Below are 13,579 nucleotides of genomic sequence, written 5' to 3' on the forward strand. Positions count from 1 at the left end.
GTATTACATATACTGCTTCATTTATTCCTCCTAAAAAATCTGTTTAGGGAATGGACACTGGCTCACAGATACTCTATTTAAGTAATAAGACAATAAGAAGGGCTAAATATGATGTGGTTAGGCATAAGATTATGGTATGTTCCAAACTCCAGCAGTTCTGGGTACTAAAGTTTATCTTCACCCTTCCTTATTGTTTTATGGTCCATGACCATTTGCTGTTGACATATTTAACACATGCCACTGATCATGCACATTCCTTATGGCTTAGGTTCCTAACACCTGTCTATGCTTCTTCCCAGACCACTCACTTTGACTGGTCTCCTTTTCTGACTTTCCATAGGTCTTATTGTCTACACAACATTTAGTGACTTGGTTATATTCCTTCTTCCTTTTTTATACTTTTACAAAAAATTGTTTAATATGGGTAAATTTTGCCCCATTAACAAGCTTCTCCAGGTCTGTATTGCTTTTGTATCTTATAGCATTGTTGTAAATAATTCAGCAATTTGCATAATACCTTTCTTTGTACCTTGATTTTAGTCAAGTTGTAATTAACTGTTAAGAAACTGGTTGTTTTTACATATTTTACAACATCTGAAATGATTTTTTTTTTTTTGATTTTCACAGGGCAAACTCAGAAAATGAATCTTTTCCAGTCAGTATCAAGTGCCTTGGATAACTCATTGGCCAAAGATCCTACTGCAGGTAACCCTGATATGTGCCTGAATTGTGGTAGCTGTGTTAATTCCAGAATTGAAGATTTGCTTAAGATATTTATGTGGAGCTCAATGGTTAACATTGTATCTACCTGAAATTTTCAAAGGTATGATTGGGGCTAAATAATCAAATTGCAATATTAGTCCACTTATTACCAGTTAGTTCTCATGTATATTTAACATAAAGTCAGCTTTCTCTTACAGTGTGTGTGGTCCTGACACTATATTAATAACTTCTGGATTAAAACCTATTGTGTACTCCTGTTTCTTTGGCATATAGAAAAAAACAAATACCTTTTCATTCAGCTATTTATTTATAAAATGAAGACTTGATTTTATGCTTCCCTTTGGAATACATTGTCATTCAACTTGTAATATGTTTTGGAAATAATTGTAATATTTATATATAATTTTATAAGTATCTTAATCTTCATCTTATTAATTCATTGATACAAAACCAATTGTTCTTCCACTGTATGTTTTCAAATTTGATTGGCTTTACTTCATATATGTATATACATATATATTTAACATATATCTATATATACAGTTTATATATGTGCGTGTGCATATATGTTTACTATACATTGGGCTTCCACCTGATAATCTGTAGTTTTAAGGTTAGATGAAAAACAAGTTATTTTTTAGGGAGAAGTGGGAGCTGGACTAAGGGATGATTAGATCTTGATTTGTTTTGAATGCTACTTGTGAATGATTGAACTAGCGAAGTAAATTCAAACATAGAAAAGGGTGAGTTTTTTCTTGGGGTCAAAAAAACTGGTTAGGTGCATTTATGAGACTAGCATTCAGCTCTATGAATACCCCCTATTTTAAAGCTCCTGCCAATTTCCACCTACACCAATCTTTGCCTTGCTTACGTGTCCGTCGTACTTGCCTCCTTTCTGCTTCACACAGTCTAAATCCCTTTCCTATTTGTGACTGTTCCCTTAGCTTGGAATGCTCTTCTGATGGCTTACTTACTGTATACTGTGTCTCAGGAAAAACCACAGGCCTGGAAGTCTGGAGCATGAGTCATAGTTCTGCCTCTAGCTTTCTGATGTGGCCAGTCAATTTACTACTTCTCTGGTCTTGTTTTCTTCATCGATAAAACAAATGAGATTCTAGATCAGTGGTTCTTTCTCAACTGGGGATGATCTTAGTCCCCACTCCCACAACTCTCTTTACATTTAACAATGTAAGTGAAGACACTTTTTGTTGTCTCAACTGTGTGTGTGTGTGTGTGTGTGTGTGTAGTAACTGTCATCCAGTGGGTAGAGACCAGGGATGCTGCTATGTATCTACAGTGCACAGGACAGGCCCTCACAACAAAAGAATCATCTAGTCTAAAATGTCAATAATGTAGAAGTTGAGAAACCTTGATATAGATCTATGGTCCATTTATCTTTTGTGATTTAAAATGTAAACATTTAAATTACTTATTTCTCATTGTTAGTATTATTTAGGGATTATTAAATAAAATGTATTATTTAAATACTGTTTTTCAGTAATATTTGGTGAAGATGTTGCCTTTGGTGGAGTCTTTAGATGCACTGTTGGCTTGCGAGACAAATATGGTAAGTAAATACCTATATGAATAGTATTCTGATAGAACTTTTACTAAAAGATCTTAAAAATACAAAATATGCCTACTAAATTTTTTGTCATATCCTCATTGTATGGATGAATTCCTTTTCATTTCCAATGCCACCCGCAGAATCCTTTGGCCTATGTTTCCTCAAATGTCTTCTAATATCCCTCTGATCTAGTTCATATTACACATACAGTGTAATTGATTCCAAAATAATTGTCATTAAATGTATTATTTATTGTGTCATTCTTCTGTCCAAGAACCTTTGGTGTTTTATTGCTACCTGCCTTAGCCAATTTCAATTCCATTGCCTCCAGTTCAAGATTCTGCCTGTTGGGTCTTTATTAGCAAATTTTATCTTTTCGGGAAGAGAGAGAGAGAGAGAGAGGGGTTTAGTTTTTAAGGAACTGGCTCATGTGATTGTGGGGCTGGCAAGTCCACAGGGCAAACTGGCTGACTTGAAACTCAGGCAGGGTTTCTGTTTTAGTCTTGAGGCTGAATTTCTTTTTGCTTGGGAACCTGCAGTCTTTTCTCTTAAGGCCTTAAATTGATTGCATGAAGCCTACACACATTATAAAAGGTAATCTGCTTTATTCAAAGTCTACTGATTTAAACGCTAATCACATCTAAAAAATACCCTCACAACAACTTCTACACCTGTGTTTGACCAAATATTAATAACTGGGTGCCATAGCCTGGTCAAGTTGACATACAATGAACGATCACATTATCCTTCTTACATGTTTTATCCCAGCTGATGTCTTTAATTGGCATGTGATTGATTTCTCTCCATTGCTTTTATTAATTTCATTTGACTCAGTTAAAATAATCAGAATGCATTTTGGTCCATCTTTGAATTCCCACTCTTCTGACTTGCTGTGTGAGGAATGTGTTTTGACCTCCTATTGTGAGGGATACCTTTGAAGTGCTTTTGACATTTTATTTTTTCTCTTAGTCTTATCTGATTTAGAATTCAGCAAAGCAGTTCACGTGAGGGCTGAGAGGAGCTGATACCTCCCTCTCTTCTTTCCTTTGGCGTTGCTCTATATTGCTTGTGTGTTCATACAGGGCAAGAGGAGTGAGGGTCTTTAAGATTTTTTTTTAATTGTTGTCTCTTTTTCTGTTCCACTGTTTCTGAGGTTATGTTATACTTAAATCCAAGAACCCATACATGTTCCATCTCACTTATTGGGAACTTCCAGCTTAGTCTTTTCTCTTCCATTTATAGCATTTGAGTTTCTGGATCCAGTCCCTCTGCTTTCTCCTACTTCCAATACCTGCTTAGAGCTTGAGGTAGTTGGGCAAAAGATTATTTGTCCTGATCATTAAGACTCCTGCTACAAACTTTTAGATCTTTAATAAACAGTTAAAAGTATTTACACATTTGATTTCAGAAGTAATGCATATACATTGTAGAAAATTTGGAAAATATAGAAAAGCATAAAATAAAAATTGCTCATGTTTTCAGAGATAACTTGGAGATAACTACTGTACACGTCTTGGTATATATACTTCTAGACTGTATTTGAATATGTTTGTATATATTAACTAATATTTCAAACACAGAATTACACTTCGGTAACTGAGTCTTTTCTGTATCCGGTATAACTATGCTGTGGAGCAGTGTCTAGACCTCACGATTCCATCTTGCCTGATTCAGTGTAGTAGCATGCCATGTGCTTTCTGAAGAGCTAATATTAGGCACTCACTGCGTCAGGTACTGTTCTGAGTGTATTACATGTACTGCTTCATTTATTCCTCCCAAAAAATCCATTTAGTGGTTTGTGTAGGCTATTGAGTCCTCTGTTGGCTGTCTGCCCAGGTTCTCATCCATAACACTCTGCTTACCCCTTCTGTCTGGGGCATTTTATCGATGCCATCTGCTGCTCATACACTGGTGACTCCTGAATTTCTGTCTCTAGTTCAGACTTCTGTTCTGAGCTTCAGATCTGTGTATTCAGTTTCTGCTGCACATCTTCACCTCAGTGTTCCACAGTCACTTCAAACTCAGCATTTCTACTCCTAAGATTGCTACATGCACCCAGCAAATGTATGCCTCCTAGTGCATTTCCTATTTTGGTGAATATATCACCATCCATTTAGTTACCTAAGCCAGACACTGGGGAAATTCTAAGTGTCTTCCTTCTTTCTAGTTCCCCACATTCAGTGAAGTTGTACAATTATATCTAATCTGGCCCCTCCTTTCCATTCTTACTGCCCTGATACTTCAGATCTTTAATTTTTCTCTGCCTGCAGTTTTATTTCTTTTCTTAGCAGTCACCGCTCCTTTAGTCTTACCCTCCCTCCAATCCATTCCCTATCTTGTTGCCAGTATGATGATTTTAACATGCATATTTCTTAGGACATACAAAATACTTTTTTTTTGAGATGGAATCTCACTCTATCACCCAGGCTGGAGTGCAGTGGTGCGATCTCGGCTCACTGCAGCCTCTGCCTCCTGGGTTCAAGTGATTTTCCTGCCTCAGCCTCCCGAGTAGCTGGGACTACAGCCGCATGCCACCATGCCCTGCTAATTTTTGTATTTTTAGTAGAGATGGAGTTTCACTGTGTTGGTCAGGCTGGTCTCAAACTCCTGACCTTGTGATCCACCTGCCTCGGCCTCACTAAGTGCTGGGATTACAGGCGTGAGCCACTGCGCCTGGCTACCAAAGACTTTGAGAACTACCTATGTAGCTACCTGACCTCATCTGCTTTTATTTTTTACTCTACAGACCTAGGAACTTGAGCTTTTAAAAATTTTTATTAAAACTAATGTTGAATTACTGGCTGTTTCTCTTAAGCCCCCTGTTGTTTTTTCTTCTCTCTTCCTTTGCACTTGTTATCTGGGTCTCTCTCCCCTGTCTGATTACCTGGTTGACTCCTATTTCTTTTTCAGAAGATTCCCCTGTGAAACTCTTCCAGACCCTCCAAGCAGACTCAGGCAGTTCTTTATTACTATTCACGCTGCACCTTTTAAATCTTGAAAGTTGTACTATAATCCATAACTCCACACCAGAAAGTTGTCAAAGGCAGCAGATCTTTAAGCTGTTCCATAGAATGGATCCCTAGGACCTAATATTGTATCAGGCAGTATTTATGAAGTGCATGCTGTTGAGTGAATTTACCCTTTGCTCTCACTTAGACAGTGTCCTACTGTCTCAGGAAGGGGATTTCCCTCTCTCACATCAATTATTTAGGTTGGTCTGATTTTATTTTCCTTAAAAAAATAGGTTAAAATGGGGAGAAACTAACTCTTAACTTGAAAAAGTCCAGTGCTCTTAGAGGGCACCTGCAAATTGATGTTTCCTGTCATGGCAGGAGCCTGAGCTAACTAATGGCTAAGTAACTCTTTTAGCTTTATTGTCAGCAGCTGCTGTGAATTTTTACAATAGTTTTAGGGCAGTGAAGTTACACTTTATTAATTTCAGGTTGAGGCTGTTGATCAAGATGAAAAATTAAATCGCTGATACTTTCTAATGAGAGTAAGTGAGCTTCTGTTTTCAGAAGTGAAGAATAAAGGAAAGGGTGAAGAGAAATATATTAAAATACATTTTTCTTGCATATTTAAAAAGTAACACATACTTAAAAAATTATCTGCCCTTTTGAATATAGGGCAGGAATTTTTAGCTATACAGAAGCATAACTGCTTAGGATTTTTAAAGGATAATTTGTATTTAAAATAACTAAAAGATTATGTTGATACAGTTCAATGTAACAATCAAGTCACACTGCATTAAATGACATAGCAAAGAAAACCCTTGTGCCAGATCAGTTCGCTTTCTGGGGAGTGCTGAATGTTGAGTGGGAAAGGATCAAGTCAGTAGGTGGCAGCCTACCCTTTGAAATGAGAACATCCCTGTTGGCATTGTGCCAGCACTTGAACTGCTGCAAAGCATTTTATATTCCATCAGAAGGCGGAATTTGAAGGATTGTGGGTTACTGACATATGTTGTAAAGCTGAATACTACTTGATATGACAAAGAAGGAATTGCATAATTAGAGGCAATGCTATAAGAAAAGGAAGAGAGACATAGAGCATTTTGTATTCCAGACGATCCAGATGAGTGTGGATTTAGTACCACCAAACTGCTTCTCTTCCTTGTCCTTTGATAGAACAAAATAGTATGAGTGCTTTGAAAATTAAAAGAAATAAAATAGTATGTCCTCATCAACATTGCATTCCAAATGGCAGCTTTAACCACTGTAAGTAATGAGATGTATTGATCAGGAGCAACAGCTGGACATCTGGGGAAGCAGGGAATGGGAGAGGGCAGTTAAAGGTAGTTGATTTGTAGGGTATATGTGATTTTATGTTGAATGCCACACATGCTTTTTTTCTTTCTTTTTTTTTAAGACAGAGTCTTGCTCTGTCACCCAGGCTGGAGTGCAGTAATGCGATCACGGCTCACTGTAACCTCTCTTTCCCAGGTTCAAGCAATTCTCCTGCCTCAGCCTCCTGAGTAGCTGGGACTACAGGTGCCCACCACCACACCTGGCTAATTTTCGTATTTTTTAGTAGAGACGGGGTTTCATCAAGTTGGCTAGGCTTGTTTTGAACTCCTGACCTCAGGTAATCTGCCTTCCTTGGCCTCCCAAAGTGCTGGGATTACAGGCGTGAGCCGCTGTGCCTGGTGTCACACATGCTTTCATTCATATAAGTAATGAGACAGATACCTCATGGCATATACAAAATCCATACTTATTGTCATTCTCAGAGAGAGAGAGAAAGAGAAAGAGTGTATGTGTGCGTGTGTGTTATTAAAATAAGACTTTGGTGTGTCAGGTTTAAGGTATGTTTGTAACATTATTCTATACTGATATAACTTGCCTGGTTGTGGTTCTTAGTGTATATTTGGCCCACTTATTGGAGGAAATTTAGGTGAGGAAAGGAATAGCTGAGGACCTCCTGAATTAGTCTACAGGCCTAAACATGTGCCTTTTCATGGGACCTGATGTTTTTCCATTACAGTATCCATTCCTTTACACCACAAGTGTGGCCTGTCATAGCAGCTTGGGAAAACTAATATAACCACTTACTTGTTTTCTTATGTAAACATCACTGAAATTGTATAACCAGATACTTTAATACACTGAAGTCAGGTTGGAAAACTAGGACAGGCATGCGGTGAAGGCAAGTTTTTGTCTATAATATACCAATATTTGGGAGTTGACTTTAGGCCTCAGTATCCTCATCAGTAAATTGAAGGGAAAGGACCAGGTGGTCCTCCGGGATTCTTCCAGAGCATACATTTAGGTAATCTTTATGGTTTTATTTGTTTTTAAAAAGAGGAACACAGTTTTTTCATGCTTTGATTCCCTTTACATTTAGAGGTTTTTTTGAATATAGTTGTTATAGCATTTTGGAACCATGGGGTACCTTAGGCATTTAATTTAATTTTTTCTTAAGATGTCTCTTTTCCAGCGTTTTATTTATTTATTTATTTATTTATTTATTTATTTATTTATTTGAGTTGGAGTCTCACTCTGTCACCCAGGCTGGAGTGCAGTGGCGAGATCTCAGCTCACTGCAACTTCCATTCCCCGGGTTCAAGTGATTCTTGTGCCTCAGCCTCTGAGTAGCTGGGATAATAGGCATACACCACTATGCCTGGCTGATTTTTGTATTTTTAGTAGAGATGGGGTTTCACCATGTTGGCCAGGCTGGTCTCGACCTCCTGACCTCAAATGATCCGCCAGCCTTGGCCTCCCAAAGTTTTGGGATTACAGGTGTGAGCCACTGCACTTGGCTGCTTTTCCAGTATAAGTTTTAAATTTAGGGGTGTTAGCAAAATCTTTGCTCTCTTATATATTTTTTGTGAATTATGAAATTAATGTCTTTAACAGAGACAGTGATCTTCCATTATATGTTCTTGTTGCAAAGAAAGGGTTATTTGGGTGATACTCATACTCTTGGATTTAGTGTCAGGGTTCCATTGTAGAATGGCAGTCTGTGAGATGGGGGTTTGGTCTCTGGGTTGTTGAAACTAATTTTACGGAAGAAAAAAACGATAAAATTCAGGAAAATTCCTTAGGGAAATTGAATATGTAGAGGATTTATTTCCCCTATTGAAGTATATATATTTATGACATACAAGCAGATTGAATACCAGATATAGATTGTGAGATGTCTAACTGAGGAATTTGGAGTGAAAACAGGTATTAATAAGTTGGTGTAAATCTGATTTTCTAATATATTTATTAAAAATATTTTTAAAGGATTGTTAGTAGCTTTAAATTGCTCTTGATATTACAAAGTTCTTTTGTTTTCCAAAGGTGCACATGTTGGCAGAACTAGATGAACATGTTTAATATGCCTTTTTTTCCCCACAGTGCTTTTTTTTCACAAACATTAATTTATTTCTAAAAATTATGGTCAAATATACATAACATTTACTGTTTTAACCATTTTTACAGTTCAGTGTTATTAAGTACATTCACGTTGTGGTGCAATTATTACCACCATTCATCACCAGAACTTTTTTCATCTTACAAAACTGAAACACTATAACCATCAAACAATAACTCTCCATTTTCTCTCCAACAGTCCCTGGCAAGAACCTATTCTACTTTCTATCTCTGTGAATTTGACTACTCCTATGTGAGTAGAATCATATAGTATTTGTCCTTTTGTGACTGCCTTATTTCATTTATAATAATGTCCTCAAGGTTTATCGATGTTTCAGCATGTGTCAAAGTTTCCTCCCTTTTTAAGGCTGCATAGTATTTTGTTGTATGCATATACCACATTTTGTTTATCCATTCATTTGTTGATGGATGTTTGGGTTGCTTCTGCCTTTTGCCTATTGTGTCCTAAGACTGCTATAAATACTGATGTGCAAATATTTGGTAGTGTCACTGCTTTATTAATTCAGAAGAACAAAGTTGGAGGACTCACAGTTCCTTTTTTCAAAACTTACTGCAACGCTATAGTTATCAAAACGGTGTGACAATGGCAAAAAGACAAACATTGACGAATGGAATAGAATAGAGAACCCAGAAATAAACCCTTGAATATCTGGGCATTAATTTTTGACACTGATGCCAATACCATTCAACAGGGGAAAGGACAGTCTTTTCAACAAATGATGCTGGGAAAACTGGATATTCACATGCAAAAGAATGAATTTGGACCTTTATTTAACACCATATACAAAAATTAACTCAAAATAGATCAAAGACTTAAATGTAAAACTATAAAACTCTTAGAAGAAAATGTAGGGGAAAAGCTTCATGAAATTGGATTTGATAATGACTTTTTAAATATGACTCTAAGGGTATAGGCAACAATAAAAATAGATAAATTGGACTGCATCAAAATTAAAAACATGTACTTTGAAGGACACTATTAACAGGGAAAAAGGCAGTTCACAGAACGGGAGAAAATACTTGCAAATCATGTATCAGATAAGAGATTAATATCCAGAATATATGGAGAACTTCTAAAACTCTACAGAAAAACCTCAATCAATTAAAAAAATAAGCAAAGGACTTGCATAGACATTTCTCCCAAAGTGATAATTTATATATAAATTACCAATGAAAAGATGCTCAACATCACTAATTATTAGGAAATGCAAGTCAGTATCACAGTGGAATACCACTTCATACTCATTAGGATGGCTGTTATCAAGAAAACAGGAAATAATAAGTGTTGCTGAGGATGAAATTGGAATCATTGTGCATTGTTGGTGAGAATGTAAAGTGATGGCAGCCACAGTGGAAAACAGTACGGTAGTTCCTCAAAAAATTAGAATTTCCATATGATGCAGCAATATGCCTTGCTTTTTATCTCATTTTAAAAATCCAGCTGAGTGAGTTAGCATAGAAAATGGAATGGAAATATTGATGCATGCTTCATTTACTTTAGTTTTTCTTATTTATTGCTTTGACGACCTTTTGTGATTTTCCAAATAAAGATTTTAGACACTACTAAAATTAGAATGGGTACAAATGGTCACTGTATTTTACTTACTTTAATTTATAACACTGACCTCTCAGAACTTTAGTTCTATATGACGTGGATATAGACTAGATAAGAATTTCTCAGCCTGTCAGCACTATTTATTTATTTCTCTATTTATTTGTTTAAGAGTCAGGGTCTTGCTCTATTGCCTAGACTGGAGTGCAGTGGTACAATCACACTTCACTGCAGCCTTGAACTCTTGGGCTCAAGCAATCCTTCCGCCTCTCACAGTATTCTCACTGTTGGCCTGTTGACCAGTGTTTTAACAAATACCATTTAAGAAAATAAGATATTTAATATATTTTGTAGGATATAAGAGCTGGGGAGAAATGGAGGGTATATCTAGTCTAGTGGTTTTCAACTGCTGGTGATTTTGGCAATGTCTAGAGATATTTTTGGTTGTCATACCTTGGGGGGTACCACTAGCATCTGGTGGATGGAGACCTAGAATGCTGCTAAACATGCACAGGGCACCCCACCAAATAACTGTATCAAAATGTCAATACTGTTGAAGCTGGCTGGGCATGATGGCTTACAGTTATAATCCTAGTGCTTTGGGAGACCAAGGTGGGAGGATTGCTTGAGGCGAAGAGTTTGAGACCAGCCTGGGAAACATAGCAAGATAACCCCACCCCTACAAAAAATTAAAAAAAAAAAAAAGCTGAGCAAGGTGGCACACAGCTGTAGTCCAACTGCTTTGGAGGCTGAAGCAGGAGAGCCCAGGAGTTTGAGGCTGCAGTGAGCTGTGATCATACCACTGCATTCTAGCCTGGGTGATAGAAGGAGACCCAGACTCTAAAAAAAACAGTGCAGCGAGGCTGAGAAACTCTGATCTATTTCCATGTAATGTGGACACCGAAATTCTGAGAGGTGGAGTTGCTCAGTGGCAAGTGGTCTAGAGCTCACGCTTCCTAAAACCCGGTTCTAGGCTTTTTGTACTATATATTTTTCCCTCATTTATAAATGAGCAGTTAATTTATGTAAAAACATAAAAGTAAGGAATTCTAATGAAACAAAGGTCATGGGTTTTGATTAGTCATGAAATAAGAGGCTAGCGATCAGAAACCTATATTAAAAAGTTTGAAAAAAATCTATTTTTGTGATTCTCTTGTGAACGAGATTTTCTGAGTGCATTAGGTTATTCTGGGGTTGGAGCTACTGCTCTAACCATTGTTTTCAACTTAATTGATTACACAATAAATGTTAGAGCTGCCAACAGGTGTTCTGTTTGACATTTTAAGCATCAGTCAGAATGTAATGACCTTAAGCCAGTTTTTCTCAATCTTATTTGACAATGGCATGCTTTTAAAAATGTTCAAATGTGAGCACCAATAGGGGCTTGGAAGATAGGCTTGGATTAAAGTGAACAAGGAAAAATGGGATTATAGGTAATTATTGTCAGAAGGTTTAAAATTGATTCATGTATCTTTTAAGCTTCGCAAGAATTAGAAAATGAGACCATGTGTATTTTATTAAGAACAATATGTATTAGAAAAGTAAAAGATCTTTGTTTTATATTTTCATTATCAAATATGACATCCACATCCTCAAGCCACACATCCACGTAATATGAAAGATGTTGCTAAATTAGTTTCCCAAACTCGATTCTTAGTCTTCTGAAAATTCTTTTCTAGACTGGTGCCTTTAACAGGGGGAGGAACCCAGACATTTTTTTCCCTTCAGTATTTAGAATTTCTTGATTGAGTATACCCTAGATATTTTAATTTTTTTATTTTTGACAGCTCACTTTCTAATTTTTGCACATCGAAGCCAGTGAATTTTCTTTTCTTACGTATTTGGAATTGCTTATTTTTTGATTCAGATATAATTTTTGGATTACAAGCCTTTTCTTTTTGCTTTAAACTTCCCATTTCAACCATAGATCATGGGAGAATCTGTGTACATAGTTGAAATTTATTTTACTGAGTAATAAATGTTAGATTATAAAATCAAATAAAATACAGATATATATTGAAATTTTAAGAGAGTTTAACATAAAATGTTATCCACTAAAAAGATGAATTATGTTAATCCTAATATGAGTTATAAATACTGTCTATCTATTATTGCTCAGGTTGAATGTCAGGTAATGTGTGACTTGCTGCCATTCCTAGGTATAGCTGACCCATATGTAAAGGTAGAGTAGAACATAGAACTATTAAGTACTATAGCTATATATTTAGCACTTTTCTTTCAGATCTAATAATACCTTTTAGAAGGCCATAGGAGTCCCTTTGGGACACAGGAATGGGAATAAAAACATATAAAAATAATACAAAGTTGGGGATTTTTACAAATTTGAAAAATGTAGTAGTGCTTACCCTGAATCTCTGTATTCATGCTTTTGATTACCATGCTGCAATATTGGCTGTGTTGGGGGAGGAGGAGTATTGAAAAAAATTTTGCTTTTGTGTTTCTTTGACCTAACTTTAAGACTATTAAGTTTATTTATCTTTTGTCAGAGTCATTTTTCTTTTTTAAAGAAAAACCACATGCGGTGAAGGAATTAAAAATGGGCCTGCTGCCACTGCTATTTTGGAGATTCTTAGAGTAGCTTAGATCAGTCCAGTTATGAAAAAAATTTTTTCTCTTTCAAACAGTGCCGCATATTCCTTGATTTCAATTTCTCAGAAGTCTGGGAGATTATCAGTGTAACATTTCTACCAAATTTCTCAAAATTAAAAAGAAATCCAGTGAAGAGTATCAATAAATACAGACAATTTAGATTCCTAAAATTATCAGGGCTGAAAAAGGATCAGTATAACAATTTTATGGAGCAGTTCAGATTGGTCAATATCTGGGGATGCTTGGATTCTCCCATCCTGTTTTGTTCATATTAAAACAGATCACAAAGTCTGTTAAATTTCAACTGCTCCTCTTTCTAGGAGTTGCATGTGTGATAGCCATAGCAGCTGTATGGCAACTTCACATTGACACTGTGCTCAGACATTGAGTTGATATTGTCACTTACCTGAAGTCACTTAACTGTCTCAGGAAGTTTGAATCTAAATGTGTAGGTTATTACACAGCAATACATTCTGTGCCTCTAATTCTGTCTTGGAAATCCACTGTTATTGCCTTTAATGCAGTTATAAAGTCACATAATCATAAAGTTCACTAGGAAAAATTATTTTCCAGTCAGACTAGGAGGAGCCAATAAAAACAGCTCTACGTGGAGGACAGTATTAATGTCATTTGCTAGATATTTGTTGAGTGAGATTGCCTATGCAAAAGTCATAGAGAATTAGAGCACAGCGCTTTGTTTTCTGTTCCCATTTAACATAGATGAGATTTCTCGGTTGCTTTGATTGG

The 13,579-nt window shown here is 36.3% G+C and overlaps 1 protein-coding gene across 8 annotated transcripts in view; it reads left to right on the top strand.

The window, feature by feature from the left end:
• Window positions 1-13,579, top strand: part of BCKDHB (branched chain keto acid dehydrogenase E1 subunit beta) — a 239,714-nt gene that overhangs the window by 20,265 nt on the left and 205,870 nt on the right. For all 8 annotated transcript variants that reach the window (XM_063724679.1, XM_024247917.3, XM_054556883.2 and 5 more), the window contains 2 exon segments: window positions 628-705; window positions 2,222-2,290. In XM_063724679.1, coding sequence (XP_063580749.1) covers window positions 628-705; window positions 2,222-2,290 — 147 coding nt within the window.

Source organism: Pongo abelii, chromosome 5 (genome assembly GCF_028885655.2).
Source record: "Pongo abelii isolate AG06213 chromosome 5, NHGRI_mPonAbe1-v2.0_pri, whole genome shotgun sequence".
NCBI classification, from domain to species: domain Eukaryota; kingdom Metazoa; phylum Chordata; class Mammalia; order Primates; family Hominidae; genus Pongo; species Pongo abelii.